This window comes from Mustelus asterias, chromosome 16, assembly GCF_964213995.1.
Source record: "Mustelus asterias chromosome 16, sMusAst1.hap1.1, whole genome shotgun sequence".
In the NCBI taxonomy this organism is placed as follows: Eukaryota; Metazoa; Chordata; class Chondrichthyes; order Carcharhiniformes; family Triakidae; genus Mustelus; species Mustelus asterias.
Window position 1 is genome coordinate 99,153,656 of NC_135816.1, and position 13,302 is coordinate 99,166,957.

General features: G+C 53.1%; 1 protein-coding gene across 1 annotated transcript in view; it reads left to right on the forward strand.

The window, feature by feature from the left end:
* Nucleotides 1-13,302, forward strand: part of LOC144505407 (T-cell differentiation antigen CD6-like) — a 173,055-nt gene that overhangs the window by 107,014 nt on the left and 52,739 nt on the right. The window contains exon 3 of the mRNA XM_078231518.1: nt 9,606-9,677. Within this exon, the coding sequence (XP_078087644.1) occupies nt 9,606-9,677 (72 nt within the window). The remainder of the gene's footprint in view (nt 1-9,605; nt 9,678-13,302) is intronic.

The window sequence follows — 13,302 nt, forward strand, 5'->3', positions numbered from 1 at the left end:
ACACACACTGAAATCACTATTAAAGGAGTGTTCCTTCACACCCGAGCTCACACACACTGAAATCACTATTAAAGGAGTGTTCCTTCACACCCGGGCTCACACACACACTGAAATCACTATTAAAGGAGTGTTCCTTCACACCCGGGCTCACACACACTGAAATCACTATTAAAGGAGTGTTCCTTCACACCCGGGCTCACACACACTGAAATCACTATTAAAGGAGTGTTCCTTCACACCCGGGCTCACACACACTGAAATCACGATTAAAGGAGTGTTCCTTCACACCCGGGCTCACACACACTGAAATCACTATTAAAGGAGTGTTTCTTAAAGCCCGGGCCTGTGTTTGTTGAAGGCAGTTTAAGATGTCGCTCTGCTGCCTTTGAATGTCAGTTTATCGGGGTAGGCCTTTGGAATGAGGAAATTCCATGTCATCACTGATTCTGTTTTGAACGGTGAAATAACCGGGGCGTCACTGCCAGTAATCTGGTATTAGTAGAGCAGCCAGTGAGTGTGTGAGAGAAAGAGAGCGAGAGAGACAGCCCGATTTTACCATCAAGTTGCGCCCGTTTTGAGGCGTGAAAACTTGGTAAAGTCGGGCTTGAGGTGAGTAGCGCGGTCCGCACCCGCCTCTGTGCCCGTTCCCCCTTTGCCAAGGCCTGGAGATTGCCGCAATCGGGACTACGCCCAAAACGGGCGCGACGGCCATTTTAATGCATTTGCACGCATTTAAATTGACTTAATGGGCTGCACACCCAACCTTACCAGCACTTCCCCTTTCCCACTGCGTTCGCCCATCCAGATTCGGCACCAAACAGTTCGCGAGGAAGTAATTGCCAAGTGTCCGACGGCTCTCTGCTTGAGATCGGTTGTGGGAGGGAAGGGGGGTGGGGGGTCCACTGCCACTCTGCCTGAGATCAGTGGGGGGGGGAGGGGGGGTCCGCTGCCACTCTGCCTGAGATCAGTGAGGGGGAAGGGGGGTCCACTGCCACTCTGCCTGAGATCAGTGAGGGGTGAGGGGGGGATCCGCTGCCACTCTGCCTGAGATCAGTGAGGGGTGAGGGGGGGATCCGCTGCCACTCTGCCTGAGATCAGTGAGGGGGGAAGGGGGGGTCCCCTGCCACTCTGCCTGAGATCAGTGAGGGGTGAGGGGGGTATCCGCTGCCACTCTGCCTGAGATCAGTGAGGGGGAAGGGGGATCCGCTGCCACTCTGCCTGAGATCAGTGAGGGGGAAGGGGGATCCGCTGCCAGTCTGCCTGAGATCAGTGAGGGAGGGAGGGGGGGATCCGCTGCCACTCTGCCTGAGATCAGTGAGGGAGGGAGGGGGGATCCGCTGCCACTCTGCCTGAGATCAGTGAGGGAGGGAGGGGGGATCCGCTGCCACTCTGCCTGAGATCAGTGAGGGGGGGAGGGGGGATCCGCTGCCACTCTGCCTGAGATCAGTGAGGGAGGGAGGGGGGGTCCGCTGCCACTCTGCCTGAGATCAGTGAGGGGGGGAGGGGGGGTCCGCTGCCACTCTGCCTGAGATCAGTGAGAGGGAAGGGGGGTCCGCTGCCACTCTGCCTGAGATCAGTGAGGGGGAAGGGGGGTCCGCTGCCACTCTGCCTGAGATCAGTGAGGGGGAAGGGGGGTCCGCTGCCACTCTGCCTGAGATCAGTGAGAGGGAAGGGGGGTCCGCTGCCACTCTGCCTGAGATCAGTGAGAGGGAAGGGGGGGTCCGCTGCCACTCTGCCTGAGGTCAGTGAGGGGGAAGGGGGGGTCCGCTGCCACTCTGATTTGATTTTATTTGATTTATTATTGTTACATGTATTTACAGTGAAAAGTATTGTTTCTTACGCACGATACAGACAAAGCATACCGTTCATAGAGAAGGAAAGGAGAGAGTGCAGAATGTAGTGTTACAGTCATAGCTAGGGTGTAGAGAAAGATCAACTTAACGCGAGGTAAGTCCATTCAAAAGTCTGACAGCAGCAGGGAAGAAGCTGTTCTTGAGTCGGTTGGTTGGTACGTGACCTCAGACTTTTGTATCTTTTTCCCGACGGAAGAAGGTGGAAGAGAGAATGTCCGGGGTGCGTGGGGTCCTTAATTATGCTGGCTGCTTTGCCGAGGCAGCGGGAAGTGTAGACAGAGTCAATGGATGGGAGGCTGGTTTGCGTGATGGATTGGGCTACATTCACGACCTTTTGTAGTTCCTTGTGTCCTGGACAGAGCAGGAGCCAGACCAAGCTGCGATACAACCAGAAAGAATGCTTTCTATGGTGCATCTGTAAAAGTTGGTGAGAGTCATAGCTGACATGCCAAATTTCCTTAGTCTTCTGAGAAAGTAGAGGCGTTGGTGGGCTTTCTTAACTATAGTGTTGGCATGGGGGGGACCAGGACAGGTTGTTGGTGATCTGGACACCTAAAAACCTGAAGCTCTCGACCCTTTCTACTTCATCCCCGTTGATGTAGACAGGGGCATGTTCTCCTTTATGCTTCCTGAAGTCGATGACAATCTCCTTCATTTTGTTGACATTGAGGGAGAGATTATTGTTGCTGCACCAGTTCACCAGATTCTCTATCTCATTCCTGTACTCTGTCTCGTCATTGTTTGGGATCCCACCCACTACGATGGTGTCATCAGCAAACTGGAAAATCGAGTTGGAGGAGAGTTTGGCCACACAGTCACCGGTGTATAAGGAGTATAGTAGGGGGCTGAGAACACAGCCTTGTGGGGCACCGGTGTTGAGGATGATCGTGGAGGAGGTGTTGTTGCCTATCCTTACTGGTTGTTTTTTGTCTGCGCATGTGCAGTTGGAGGCTCCAATCGGAGCTGCAGGGTTCCGAGCGCGTTAAGCCCCGCCCACAGGGTGATGCAGCGCGAGTCAGAATCGCTGCTGCTTTTTCAGGCAGAGTGCGGGTCTAAAACTCAGATCTGAAACACTCCCGGTTTCAAGTCCGCCCAGCACTTTGAATCAAAATGGTAAAATAGGGCCCAGAGTGTGAGAGAGAGAGAGACAGAGTGTGAAGGCAGGGAAGGAGGGAGAGAGGAATTAAGGTGAGTGAGAGAGAGTGAAATAGGGAGCCTGAAAAAGAGTGAAGAGGGCTGAGTTTCAGGGAGACGGGGGAGAAGGAGGGAGCGTGACAGAGACGCAGAAAGGAGTGATAAAACGAGCAAGAGAAAGCAAGAGGGAAAGAGATAGAACGAGTTGGAGATAAGTGAGAGAAAAAGAGATAACGGGGAACTGGAAAGGAAAGGGAGAATGAGAGAATGAAAGATAAGGAGAGGGGAATCAAGAAAGAAAAAAGAGACTGATCGAGGGAATGGAGGCAGTAACTACACGGTGCCTGAGAACCGGGCCTCCATTTTGTTTGTGAGTCATCGGCTCTCAAAATGTCCGCCCTCCCTCCCTCCCTGCCCCTCCCTGCCTCCCCGCCCCTCTGACACTGATCTCAGCCTGGAGCCTGTTTCACTTCCGCAGTGCAGGCCTGATAGCTGTGAAAATGAGAGCGTGGGCTGCACACAACGTGCCGGCTGCCATCTTGTGTGCATGGCAACAGAGAGAAAGAGAGAGACAAACGGGGAAAGTGGAAGGATCTCCCCTTTTAGCAGCTTTCACAACCTCCAGACATCCCAGACACCAACCTGACGGCTGATTCGACACTTTGTGAGGGGTAGTGGCTGCGGCACGGTGGGCTAACTCGCTCAAATAGCAATGTCAGCCTGAGCTGGTAGGCCGGGGTTTTCCGGTCTTGCCTGCAGCCAGGATTTTCCTGTCCCGTCAAAGGTCAAATCCCAACAGCAGCTCAGGAATAATCCTGACCTGAATCTGTACTTGCGACACAAGGGTTAAATACTGAGCTCGGGACCTGGGAGAGGGGACTCTTGTCCCCTTCAGAGCAGTGACCTCAGGCCTGCATTGTCCACATGAGAACCTGAGGCCTCAACTTAAAATTCACATCAAAAAACATTGGTGCTGGGGGAATTCTATGATTCTAAGATATCTCAGTACTGACCCTCTGACAGTGCAGCACTCCCTCAGTACTGACCCTCTGACAGTGCGGCAATCCCTCAGCACTGACCCTCTGACAGTGCAGCACTCCCTCAGCACTGACCCTCTAACAGTGCAGCACTCCCTCAGCACTGACCCTCTGACAGTGCGGCACGCCCTCAGCACTGACCCTCTGACAGTGCAGCACTCCCTCAGCACTGACCCTCTGACAGTGCAGCACTCCCTCAGCACTGACCCTCTAACAGTGCAGCACTCCCTCAGCACTGACCCTCTGACAGTGCAGCACTCCCTCAGCACTGACTCTCTGACAGTGCAGCACTCCCTCAGCACTGACCCTCTGACAGTGCGGCACGCCCTCAGCACTGACCCTCTAACAGTGCAGCACTCCCTCAGCACTGACCCTCTGACAGTGCGGCACGCCCTCAGCACTGACCCTCTGACAGTGCAGCACTCCCTCAGTACTGACCCTCTGACAGTGCAGCACTCCCTTAGTACTGACCCTCTGACAGTGCGGCACTCCCTCAGCACTGACCCTCTGACAGTGCAGCACTCCCTCAGTACTGACCCTCTGACAGTGCAGCACTCCCTTAGTACTGACCCTCTGACAGTGCGGCACGCCCTCAGCACTGACCCTCTGACAATGCAGTGCTCCCTCAGCACTGACCCTCTGACAGTGCAGCACTCCCTCAGCACTGACCCTCTGACAGTGCAGCACTCCCTCAGCACTGACCCTCTAACAGTGCAGCACTCCCTCAGCACTGACCCTCTGACAGTGCGGCACGCCCTCAGCACTGACCCTCTGACAGTGCAGCACTCCCTCAGCACTGACCCTCTGACAATGCAGTGCTCCCTCAGTACTGACCCTCTGACAGTGCAGCACTCCCTCAGCACTGACCCTCTAACAGTGCAGCACTCCCTCAGCACTGACCCTCTGACAGTGCAGCACTCCCTCAGCACTGACCCTCTAACAGTGCAGCACTCCCTCAGCACTGACCCTCTGACAGTGCGGCACGCCCTCAGCACTGACCCTCTGACAGTGCAGCACTCCCTCAGCACTGACCCTCTGACAATGCAGTGCTCCCTCAGTACTGACCCTCTGACAGTGCAGCACTCCCTCAGCACTGACCCTCTAACAGTGCAGCACTCCCTCAGCACTGACCCTCTGACAGTGCGGCACGCCCTCAGCACTGACCCTCTGACAGTGCAGCACTCCCTCAGTATTGACCCTCTGACAGTGCGGCACTCCCTCAGCACTGACCCTCTGACAGTGCGGCACGCCCTCAGTACTGACCCTCTGACAGTGCGGCACGCCCTCAGCACTGACCCTCTGACAGTGCAGCACTCCCTCAGTACTGACCCTCTGACAGTGCGGCACTCCCTCAGCACTGACCCTCTGACAGTGCAGCACTCCCTCAGCACTGACCCTCTGACAGTGCAGCACTCCCTCAGCACTGACCCTCTGACAGTGCAGCACTCCCTCAGCACTGACCCTCTGACAGTGCAGCGCTCCCTCAGTACTGACCCTCTGACAGTGCAGCACTCCCTCAGCACTGACCCTCTGACAGTGCAGCGCTCCCTCAGTACTGACCCTCTGACAGTGCAGCACTCCCTCAGCACTGACCCTCTGACAGTGCAGCACTCCCTCAGCACTGACCCTCTGACAGTGCAGCACTCCCTCAGCACTGACCCTCTGACAGTGCGGCACTCCCTCAGTACTGACCCTCTGACAGTGCAGCACTCCCTCAGCACTGACCCTCTGACAGTGCAGCACTCCCTCAGCACTGACCCTCTGACAGTGCGGCACTCCCTCAGTACTGACCCTCTGACAGTGCGGCACTCCCTCAGCACTGACCCTCTGACAGTGCGGCACGCCCTCAGTACTGACCCTCTGACAGTGCGGCACGCCCTCAGCACTGACCCTCTGACAGTGCAGCACTCCCTCAGTACTGACCCTCTGACAGTGCGGCACTCCCTCAGCACTGACCCTCTGACAGTGCGGCACGCCCTCAGTACTGACCCTCTGACAGTGCAGCACTCCCTCAGCACTGACCCTCTGACAGTGCAGCACTCCCTCAGCACTGACCCTCTGACAGTGCAGCACTCCCTCAGCACTGACCCTCTGACAGTGCAGCACTCCCTCAGCACTGACCCTCTGACAGTGCAGCACTCCCTCAGCACTGACCCTCTGACAGTGCAGCGCTCCCTCAGTACTGACCCTCTGACAGTGCAGCACTCCCTCAGCACTGACCCTCTGACAGTGCAGCGCTCCCTCAGTACTGACCCTCTGACAGTGCAGCACTCCCTCAGCACTGACCCTCTGACAGTGCAGCACTCCCTCAGCACTGACCCTCTGACAGTGCAGCACTCCCTCAGCACTGACCCTCTGACAGTGCAGCACTCCCTCAGCACTGACCCTCTGACAGTGCAGCACTCCCTCAGTACTGACCCTCTGACAGTGCAGCACTCCCTCAGTACTGACCCTCTGACAGTGCGGCGCTCCCTCAGTACTGACCCTCTGACAGTGCAGCGCTCCCTCAGCACTGACCCTCTGACAGTGCAGCACTCCCTCAGTACTGACCCTCTGACAGTGCGGCACTCCCTCAGTACTGACCCTCTGACAGTGCGGCACTCCCTCAGTACTGACCCTCTGACAGTGCGGCAGTGCTGATGCTGGCACAGTTAGTTGAGGTTGAATCTGTGGTGTGGTAACTTGCACTGTGTGACTCAGAGCGGCAGAGCTGTTGAGCGAGAAGGTTCTGACTGAAAAACAGAGACACAATCTCTCAGCTTCACCAGAAAAACAATTGTGGCAGGTGTGGGGAGCGGAGGCAGAGTTGTGGAATGAGTGGTTTTCTCTCTCTCTCTCTCTCAGAGCGCAGGAAGCGGTGGGGTGTGAGAGGAGCGGTGTACGGACAGGTGGAGACCCGCCAGACTGACCAAGTATCAATCTCACCACGGTGGGCGGACTCTCTCCTTAAAGGGACAGTCCCCTCCGGAGGGGGAGGAGGGTGATCCTATTACTGAGTGCCTCAGAATCGTCAAGGTGCGAGGAGGCCGCTCTGCCCATTGTGTTCCTCCTAGCAAACCCCGACATTACCCGACATAAGGCGGCACGGTGGCACAGTGGTTAGCGCTGCTGCCTCGCAGCACCAGGGACCCGGGTTAAATTCCCGGCTTGGGTCACTGTCTGTGTGGAGTTTGCACATTCTCCCCGTGTCTGTGTGGGTTTCCTCCGGGTGCTCCGGTTTCCTCCCACACTCCAAAGATCTGCAGGTTGGGTGCATTGACCGTGTTAAATTAATCCTTAACGTCAGGGGGATTACCAGAGTAAATGCATGGGGTTACGAGGATAGGGCCTGAGTGGGATTGGTGTTGGTACAGACTCGATGGGCCGAACGGCCTCCTTCTGCACTGTAGGGATTCTATTCTATGGTTTCTGCCAACTGGCTCCTGGATTATTCCAGAATGTTCTCTGCTTGATCCAGGAAATGTCCCTGTGAAACACGACAGGGCAGAAGGGGGCCATTCAGCCCGGCGTTTTTGGGGCTTGCTCCCTGAAAGTGAAACCCATTCTGCTGCTCTCCTCCAGATCTTCCCGTGAAATTCAGTTGGCTTTTCAGATGTCTATCCCAGCTTTTGGATCGGGAGACAGGCTCTTTGTTGAGGTTGTATCTGCGGATTCAGAGATACTGTGGTGAATTCCTCACAGCTGTGACTGTACTGTGCCTTTAAGAGGTCAGCTGTGACAGTAATGTGCCTTTAAGAGGTGTATTTTAAACATGTTTCTCTGAAGGTTGTTTCAGCCGTCAGAGAGCAATACAGCACGGAAACAGGCCCTTCGGCCCAACCGGTCCATGCCGACCGTGCTGCCCTCCCAGCTAGTCCCAATTGTCCACATTTGGCCCAATATCCCTCTAATCCTTTCCCACCCATCTACTTATCCAAATGCTGTTTAAATGTTGCTATTGAAGCTGCCTCAGCCACTTTCTCTGGCAGCTCATTCCATATCCCCACCACCCTCTGCGTGAAGGAGTTTCCCCTCAGGCCCCTTTTCAATCTTTCCCCTTTCACCTTTAACCTACGCCCTCTAGTTTTCAATTCCCCTTCCCTGGGGAAAAGACTGTGTGTGTTCATCCTATCTCTGCCCCTCATGATTTATACCCCTCAATAAGATCTCCCCTCACTCTCCTACGTCCAAGGAATAAAGTCCCAGCCTGGCCAACCTCCCCCTGTAACTCAGGCCCATTCATCCTGGCAACATCCTGGTAAATCTTCTCCGCACTCTTCCCAGTTTATCAATGTCTTTCCCATAACAGGGCCGTGAATGTAGCCCAATCCATCACGCAAACCAGCCTCCCATCCATTGACTCCGTCTACACTTCCCGCTGCCTCGGCAAAGCAGCCGGCATAATTAAAGACCCCACACACCCCGGACATTCTCTCTTCCACCTTCTTCCATCGGGAAAACGATACAAAAGTCTGAGGTCACGTACCAATGACTCAAGAACAGCTTCTTCCCTGCTGCTGTCAGACTTTTGAATGGAGCTACTCCGCATTAAGTTGATCTTTCTCTACACCCTAGCTATGACTACATTCTGCACTCTCTCCTTCTCTATGAACGGTATGCTTTGTCTGTATAGTGCGCAAGAAACAATACTTTTCACTGTATAGCCATAGTGTGGAGTTGCCGGAGGTTGGACGAAGGTGGGCACAGTAAGTAGTCTCACAACACCAGGTTTAAAGTCCAACAGGTTCATTTGGTAGCATGAGCTTTCGGAACGCTGCCCCTTCCTCAGGTGAGTGATGAAGGAGTGAGACTCCGAAAGCTTGTGCTACCAAATAAACCTGTTGGACTTTAACCTGGTGTTGTGAGACTTCTTACTTTCACTGCACTAATACATGTGACAACAGATAGATACATTTTTGAACAGTAAAGGAATTAAGGGTTATGGTGAGCGGGCAGGTAAGTGGAGCTGAGTCCACAAAAAGATCAGCCATGATCTTATTGAATGGCGGGGCAGGCTCGAGGGGCCAGGTGGCCGACTCCTGCTCCTAGTTCTTATGTTCTTAATAATAAATCAAATCAAATCAAATCAGGGTGACCAAAACTGTAGCCAATACTCCCAGTGCGGCCTCACCAATGATTTATACAACTGTAACATAACGTCCCAACTCCGATACTCAATGACTGATGAAGGCCAGTCCTTGGCGATTTGTCAGCACAGTCTTGTCTGTGACTGGTATCCTTTATTGTTGCTGAGGCAGTATAATTGGTACCATGTTGATTTTAATCTGACCTAATGCAGTGGTCCCTTTGGATGGAGCGTGTTGGGGATGATTGACAGGTTTTGGATGGGGAGACAGGCTCTTTGTTGAGGTTGTATCTCGTTGAGGTTGAGCTTGTGGCTCGGGCCAGCTGAGCTTCACACACAAGTCCAGTTTTTCATTTCGCTTTTCAGTACTTCTGAGTCAGAGAATGCTTCCCGCTGAATATGAGGGATATTTTAACAGAGTGGGGTTACCTGGTTGTGTTCAGACTTGTACAGGCGATGCTTGTACAGCCTCCTTCATTGCAGCTAATTGTTAATCTTTGTCTGTGTCCTTTCCAGGGCTGGTGGCCTCCCTCGCTGTGACTGCTAACACATCGTATCCAGACGGGACAACCCTCCATCCTCCTCCAAGTAAGCTTCTTCATTCATCCCTTCTCTGTAATGATCAATTGCTCTGTGTTCCATTACATTCCATTCACCATCGGTGCTGACGGTGATTGATTAGCACAGTCTGGGCGTGGACTGGGAAGCAAAGTAAACACAGAGAGAGAGACCGAAGCGACTCGAGGCAAGTGATGTCTTAAACCCATGTACATGTATGAAACCTGTCGGGTCCATTCATTCCTCTGAATAGACGAAGATGGCACTGGTACGATGAATTTCTTTTATTGAAAATAACTTAAAATTAAATCATTGCAAAGGCAAACAGAAAGAGAAAAAAAGCTAGAGAGAGAGACTGGCTTCTCCTGCCAGTCCTGTACTGATCAAAACAGAACTCCGAAACAGACTGAACTAAACTGAACTCAACACATAGAGCTGAAACTACAATATATGTGATTTGTTATCTTGTTATGGAAATTGTTTGACACATGCTCTCTCTAACTTGGAGAAACCGGCCTCACAGCTGTTGTTTATTGATGCGCGTTATCACACACGAGGCTTGAGATGCTCAGGAAATAAAGGCTTTTATTTGCTGTAACAACGAAGCTACTAATTATATACACGATCCCAGACTGAGGGGTCCCAGACAGAGCAGAGACCTTTATACCTCTCCCAGGAGGCGGAGCCCGACTGGGATGTACCACAATAACTATAATACAAGGTGTAACAGCCCAACCCTAACCCCAACAGCAACAAGTAGAACAACCCATCCCTAACCCCAACAGCAACATATATACATACTTGTAGTACTGGCCAGACCCTGGCTCAGTACTATCTAGTGGGAACCAACGATGGTTCACCACATTTATAAAAAGCTTTGTTTGTTTTATAAAAAGCCTGTTTTTTCTGGCATTGTCCTTTTCAAATATGCAGTCAATTTTCTCACGAACCCAGCATGCCTTCCGAGTTTTAAAATGTGATCAAGTTAAAAGTGAGTTAGTTAATTTTTTAAGCTTTTAGCATTTGAATGCAATTGCATCGGCAGAACTATCTTAACATGAAGCCTTTGCATAAATTAATAAACCATACACAGGATCGACAAAACCGTAAAAATATACTTCCTGTTCAGTGACGCACAATGTGAACTCTGGGCTGGGTTTCCCAGACATGCACTCTGGCAGGGATTTTCCGGTTCCGCTGAGGTCAATGGACCTTTGACTAGCTGGACGCTTCTGCCTCGACTGGAGCGGTACAGCGGGACTGGAAAATCTCAGCCTCCTGATTTGATTTGTGCCAAAGCAAATGTACAAAATGCACGACGTTCAATGCAAACAATAGGGTGGCACGGTGGCACAGTGGTTAGCACTGCTGCCTCACAGCACCAGGGACCCTGATTCAATTCCCGGTTTGGGTCACTGTTTGTGTGGAGTTTCCATGTTCTCCCCGTGTCTGCGTGGGTTTCCTCCGGGTTCATCCCACGGTCCAAAAGACGTGCTGGTTGGGTGGATTGGCCATGCTAAATTGCCCCTTAGTGTCAGGGGGACTAGCTAGGGTAAATGCATGGGGATATGGGCCTGGGTGGGATTGTAGTCGGTGCAGACTCGATGGGCTGAATGGCCTCCTTCTGCACTGTAGGGATTCTATGGTTCTAATTCTAACCCAGCAGCACAGGGTACAAGAAAGCTTTGCCATAGCTCTGCCAGGGTGAGAGTTTATACTCCGAATCAGAGAGCAATGCAGCACGGAAACAGGCCCTTCAGCCCAACTGCTCCATGCTGACCGTGCTGCCCTCCCAGCCAGTCCCAAAGGCCCGCATTTGGCATGATATCAATGTCTTTCCTGTATCAGGGTGACCAAAACTGTAGCCAATACTCCCAGTGCGGCCTCACCAATGACTTATACAACTGTAACATAACGTCCCAACTCCGATATTCCGTGCCCCGATTGATGAAGGCCAGTGTGCTAAACACCTTCTTCACCACCCTGTCTAACTGTGACACTGCTTTCAATGAGTTATGTACTTTTATTCCTCTGTTCTTCTGCTCCTCAACACTCCCCAGGGGCCCTCTGTTCCCCAACACTCCCCAGGGCCCTCTGTTCCCCAACACTCCCCAGGGCCCTCTGTTCCCCAACACTCCCCAGGGCCCTCTGCTCCCCAACACTCCCTGGGACCCTCTGTTCCCCAACGCTCCCCGGGGCCCTCTGTTCCCCAACACTCCCCAGGGCCTTCTGTTCCCCAACACTCCCCAGGGCCCTCTGTTCATCAACACTCCCCGGGGCCCTCTGTTCATCAACACTCCCCGAGGCCCTCTGTTCCTCAACACTCCTCAGGGCCCTGTGCTCCTCAACTCTCCCGGTGCCCCTCTGCTCCTCAACACTCCCCAATGCCCTCTGCACCTCAACTCTCCCCGGGGCCCTCTGCTCCTCAACACTCCCCGGGGCCCTCTGCTCCTCAACACTCCCCGGGGCCCTATGCTCCCCAACATTCTCTGGAGCACTCTGTTCCCCAACACTCCCCGGGGCCCTCTGTTCCCCAACACTCCCCGGGGCCCTCTGTTCCCCAACACTCCCCAGGGCCCTCTGTTCTCCAACACTCCCCGGGGCCCTACCATTCACTGTATAAGTCCTACCCTGGTTTGACTTTCCAAAATGCAACACCTCACAGTTGTCTGTATTGAAATCCATTTGCCGATCCTCGGCCCACTTCCCAACTGATCAAGATCCCCCTGTAAATTTTGATAACCTTCCTCGCCATCAACGATACCTCCTAATTTAGTATCACCCGCAAATTAAAGTTTAAAGCTTCCTCCGGGTGCTCTGGTTTCCTCCCACAGTCCAAAAGACGTGCTGGTTAGGTGTATTGGCCATGCTAAATTCTCCCTCAGTATAACCCGAACAGGCACGGAGTGTGGCGACTTGGGGATTTTCACAGTAACCTCATTACAGTGTTCATAAATAAACACTAATAAATAAAGTTTAGTATTGTATTTAAGAGGAATCTGGTTAAATTCACGAGTTGTAAGAGGATACAGAGATAGGGAGGGTTGTCGGGACTGGAGGAGGTTACAGAGATAGGGAGGGTTGTAAGGACTAGAGGAGGTTACAGAGATAAGGAGGGTTGTAGGAGCTGGAAGAGGTTACCGAGATAGGGAGGATTGACGGGACTGGAGGAGGTTACAGAGATAGGGAGGGTTGTAAGGACTGGAGGAGGTTACAGAGATAGGGAGGGTTGTAGGGGCTGGAGGAGGTTACAGAGATAGGGAGGGTTGTAGGAGCTGGAAGAGGTTACAGAGATAGGGAGGGTTGTAGGGGCTGGAGGAGGATACAGAGATAGGGAGGGTTGTAGGGGCTGGAGGAGGTTACAGAGATAGGGAGGGTTGTAAGGACTGGAGGAGGTTACAGAGATAGGGAACGTTGTAAGGACTGGAGGAGGTTACAGAGATAAGGAGGGTTGTAGGAGCTGGAAGAGGTTACAGAGATAGGGAGGGTTGTAGGGGCTGGAGGAGGATACAGAGATAGGGAGGGTTGTAGGGGCTGGAGGAGGTTACAGAGATAGGGAGGGTTGTAAGGACTGGAGGAGGTTACAGAGATAGGGAACGTTGTAAGGACTGGAGGAGGTTACAGAGATAAGGAGGGTTGTAGGAGCTGGAAGAGG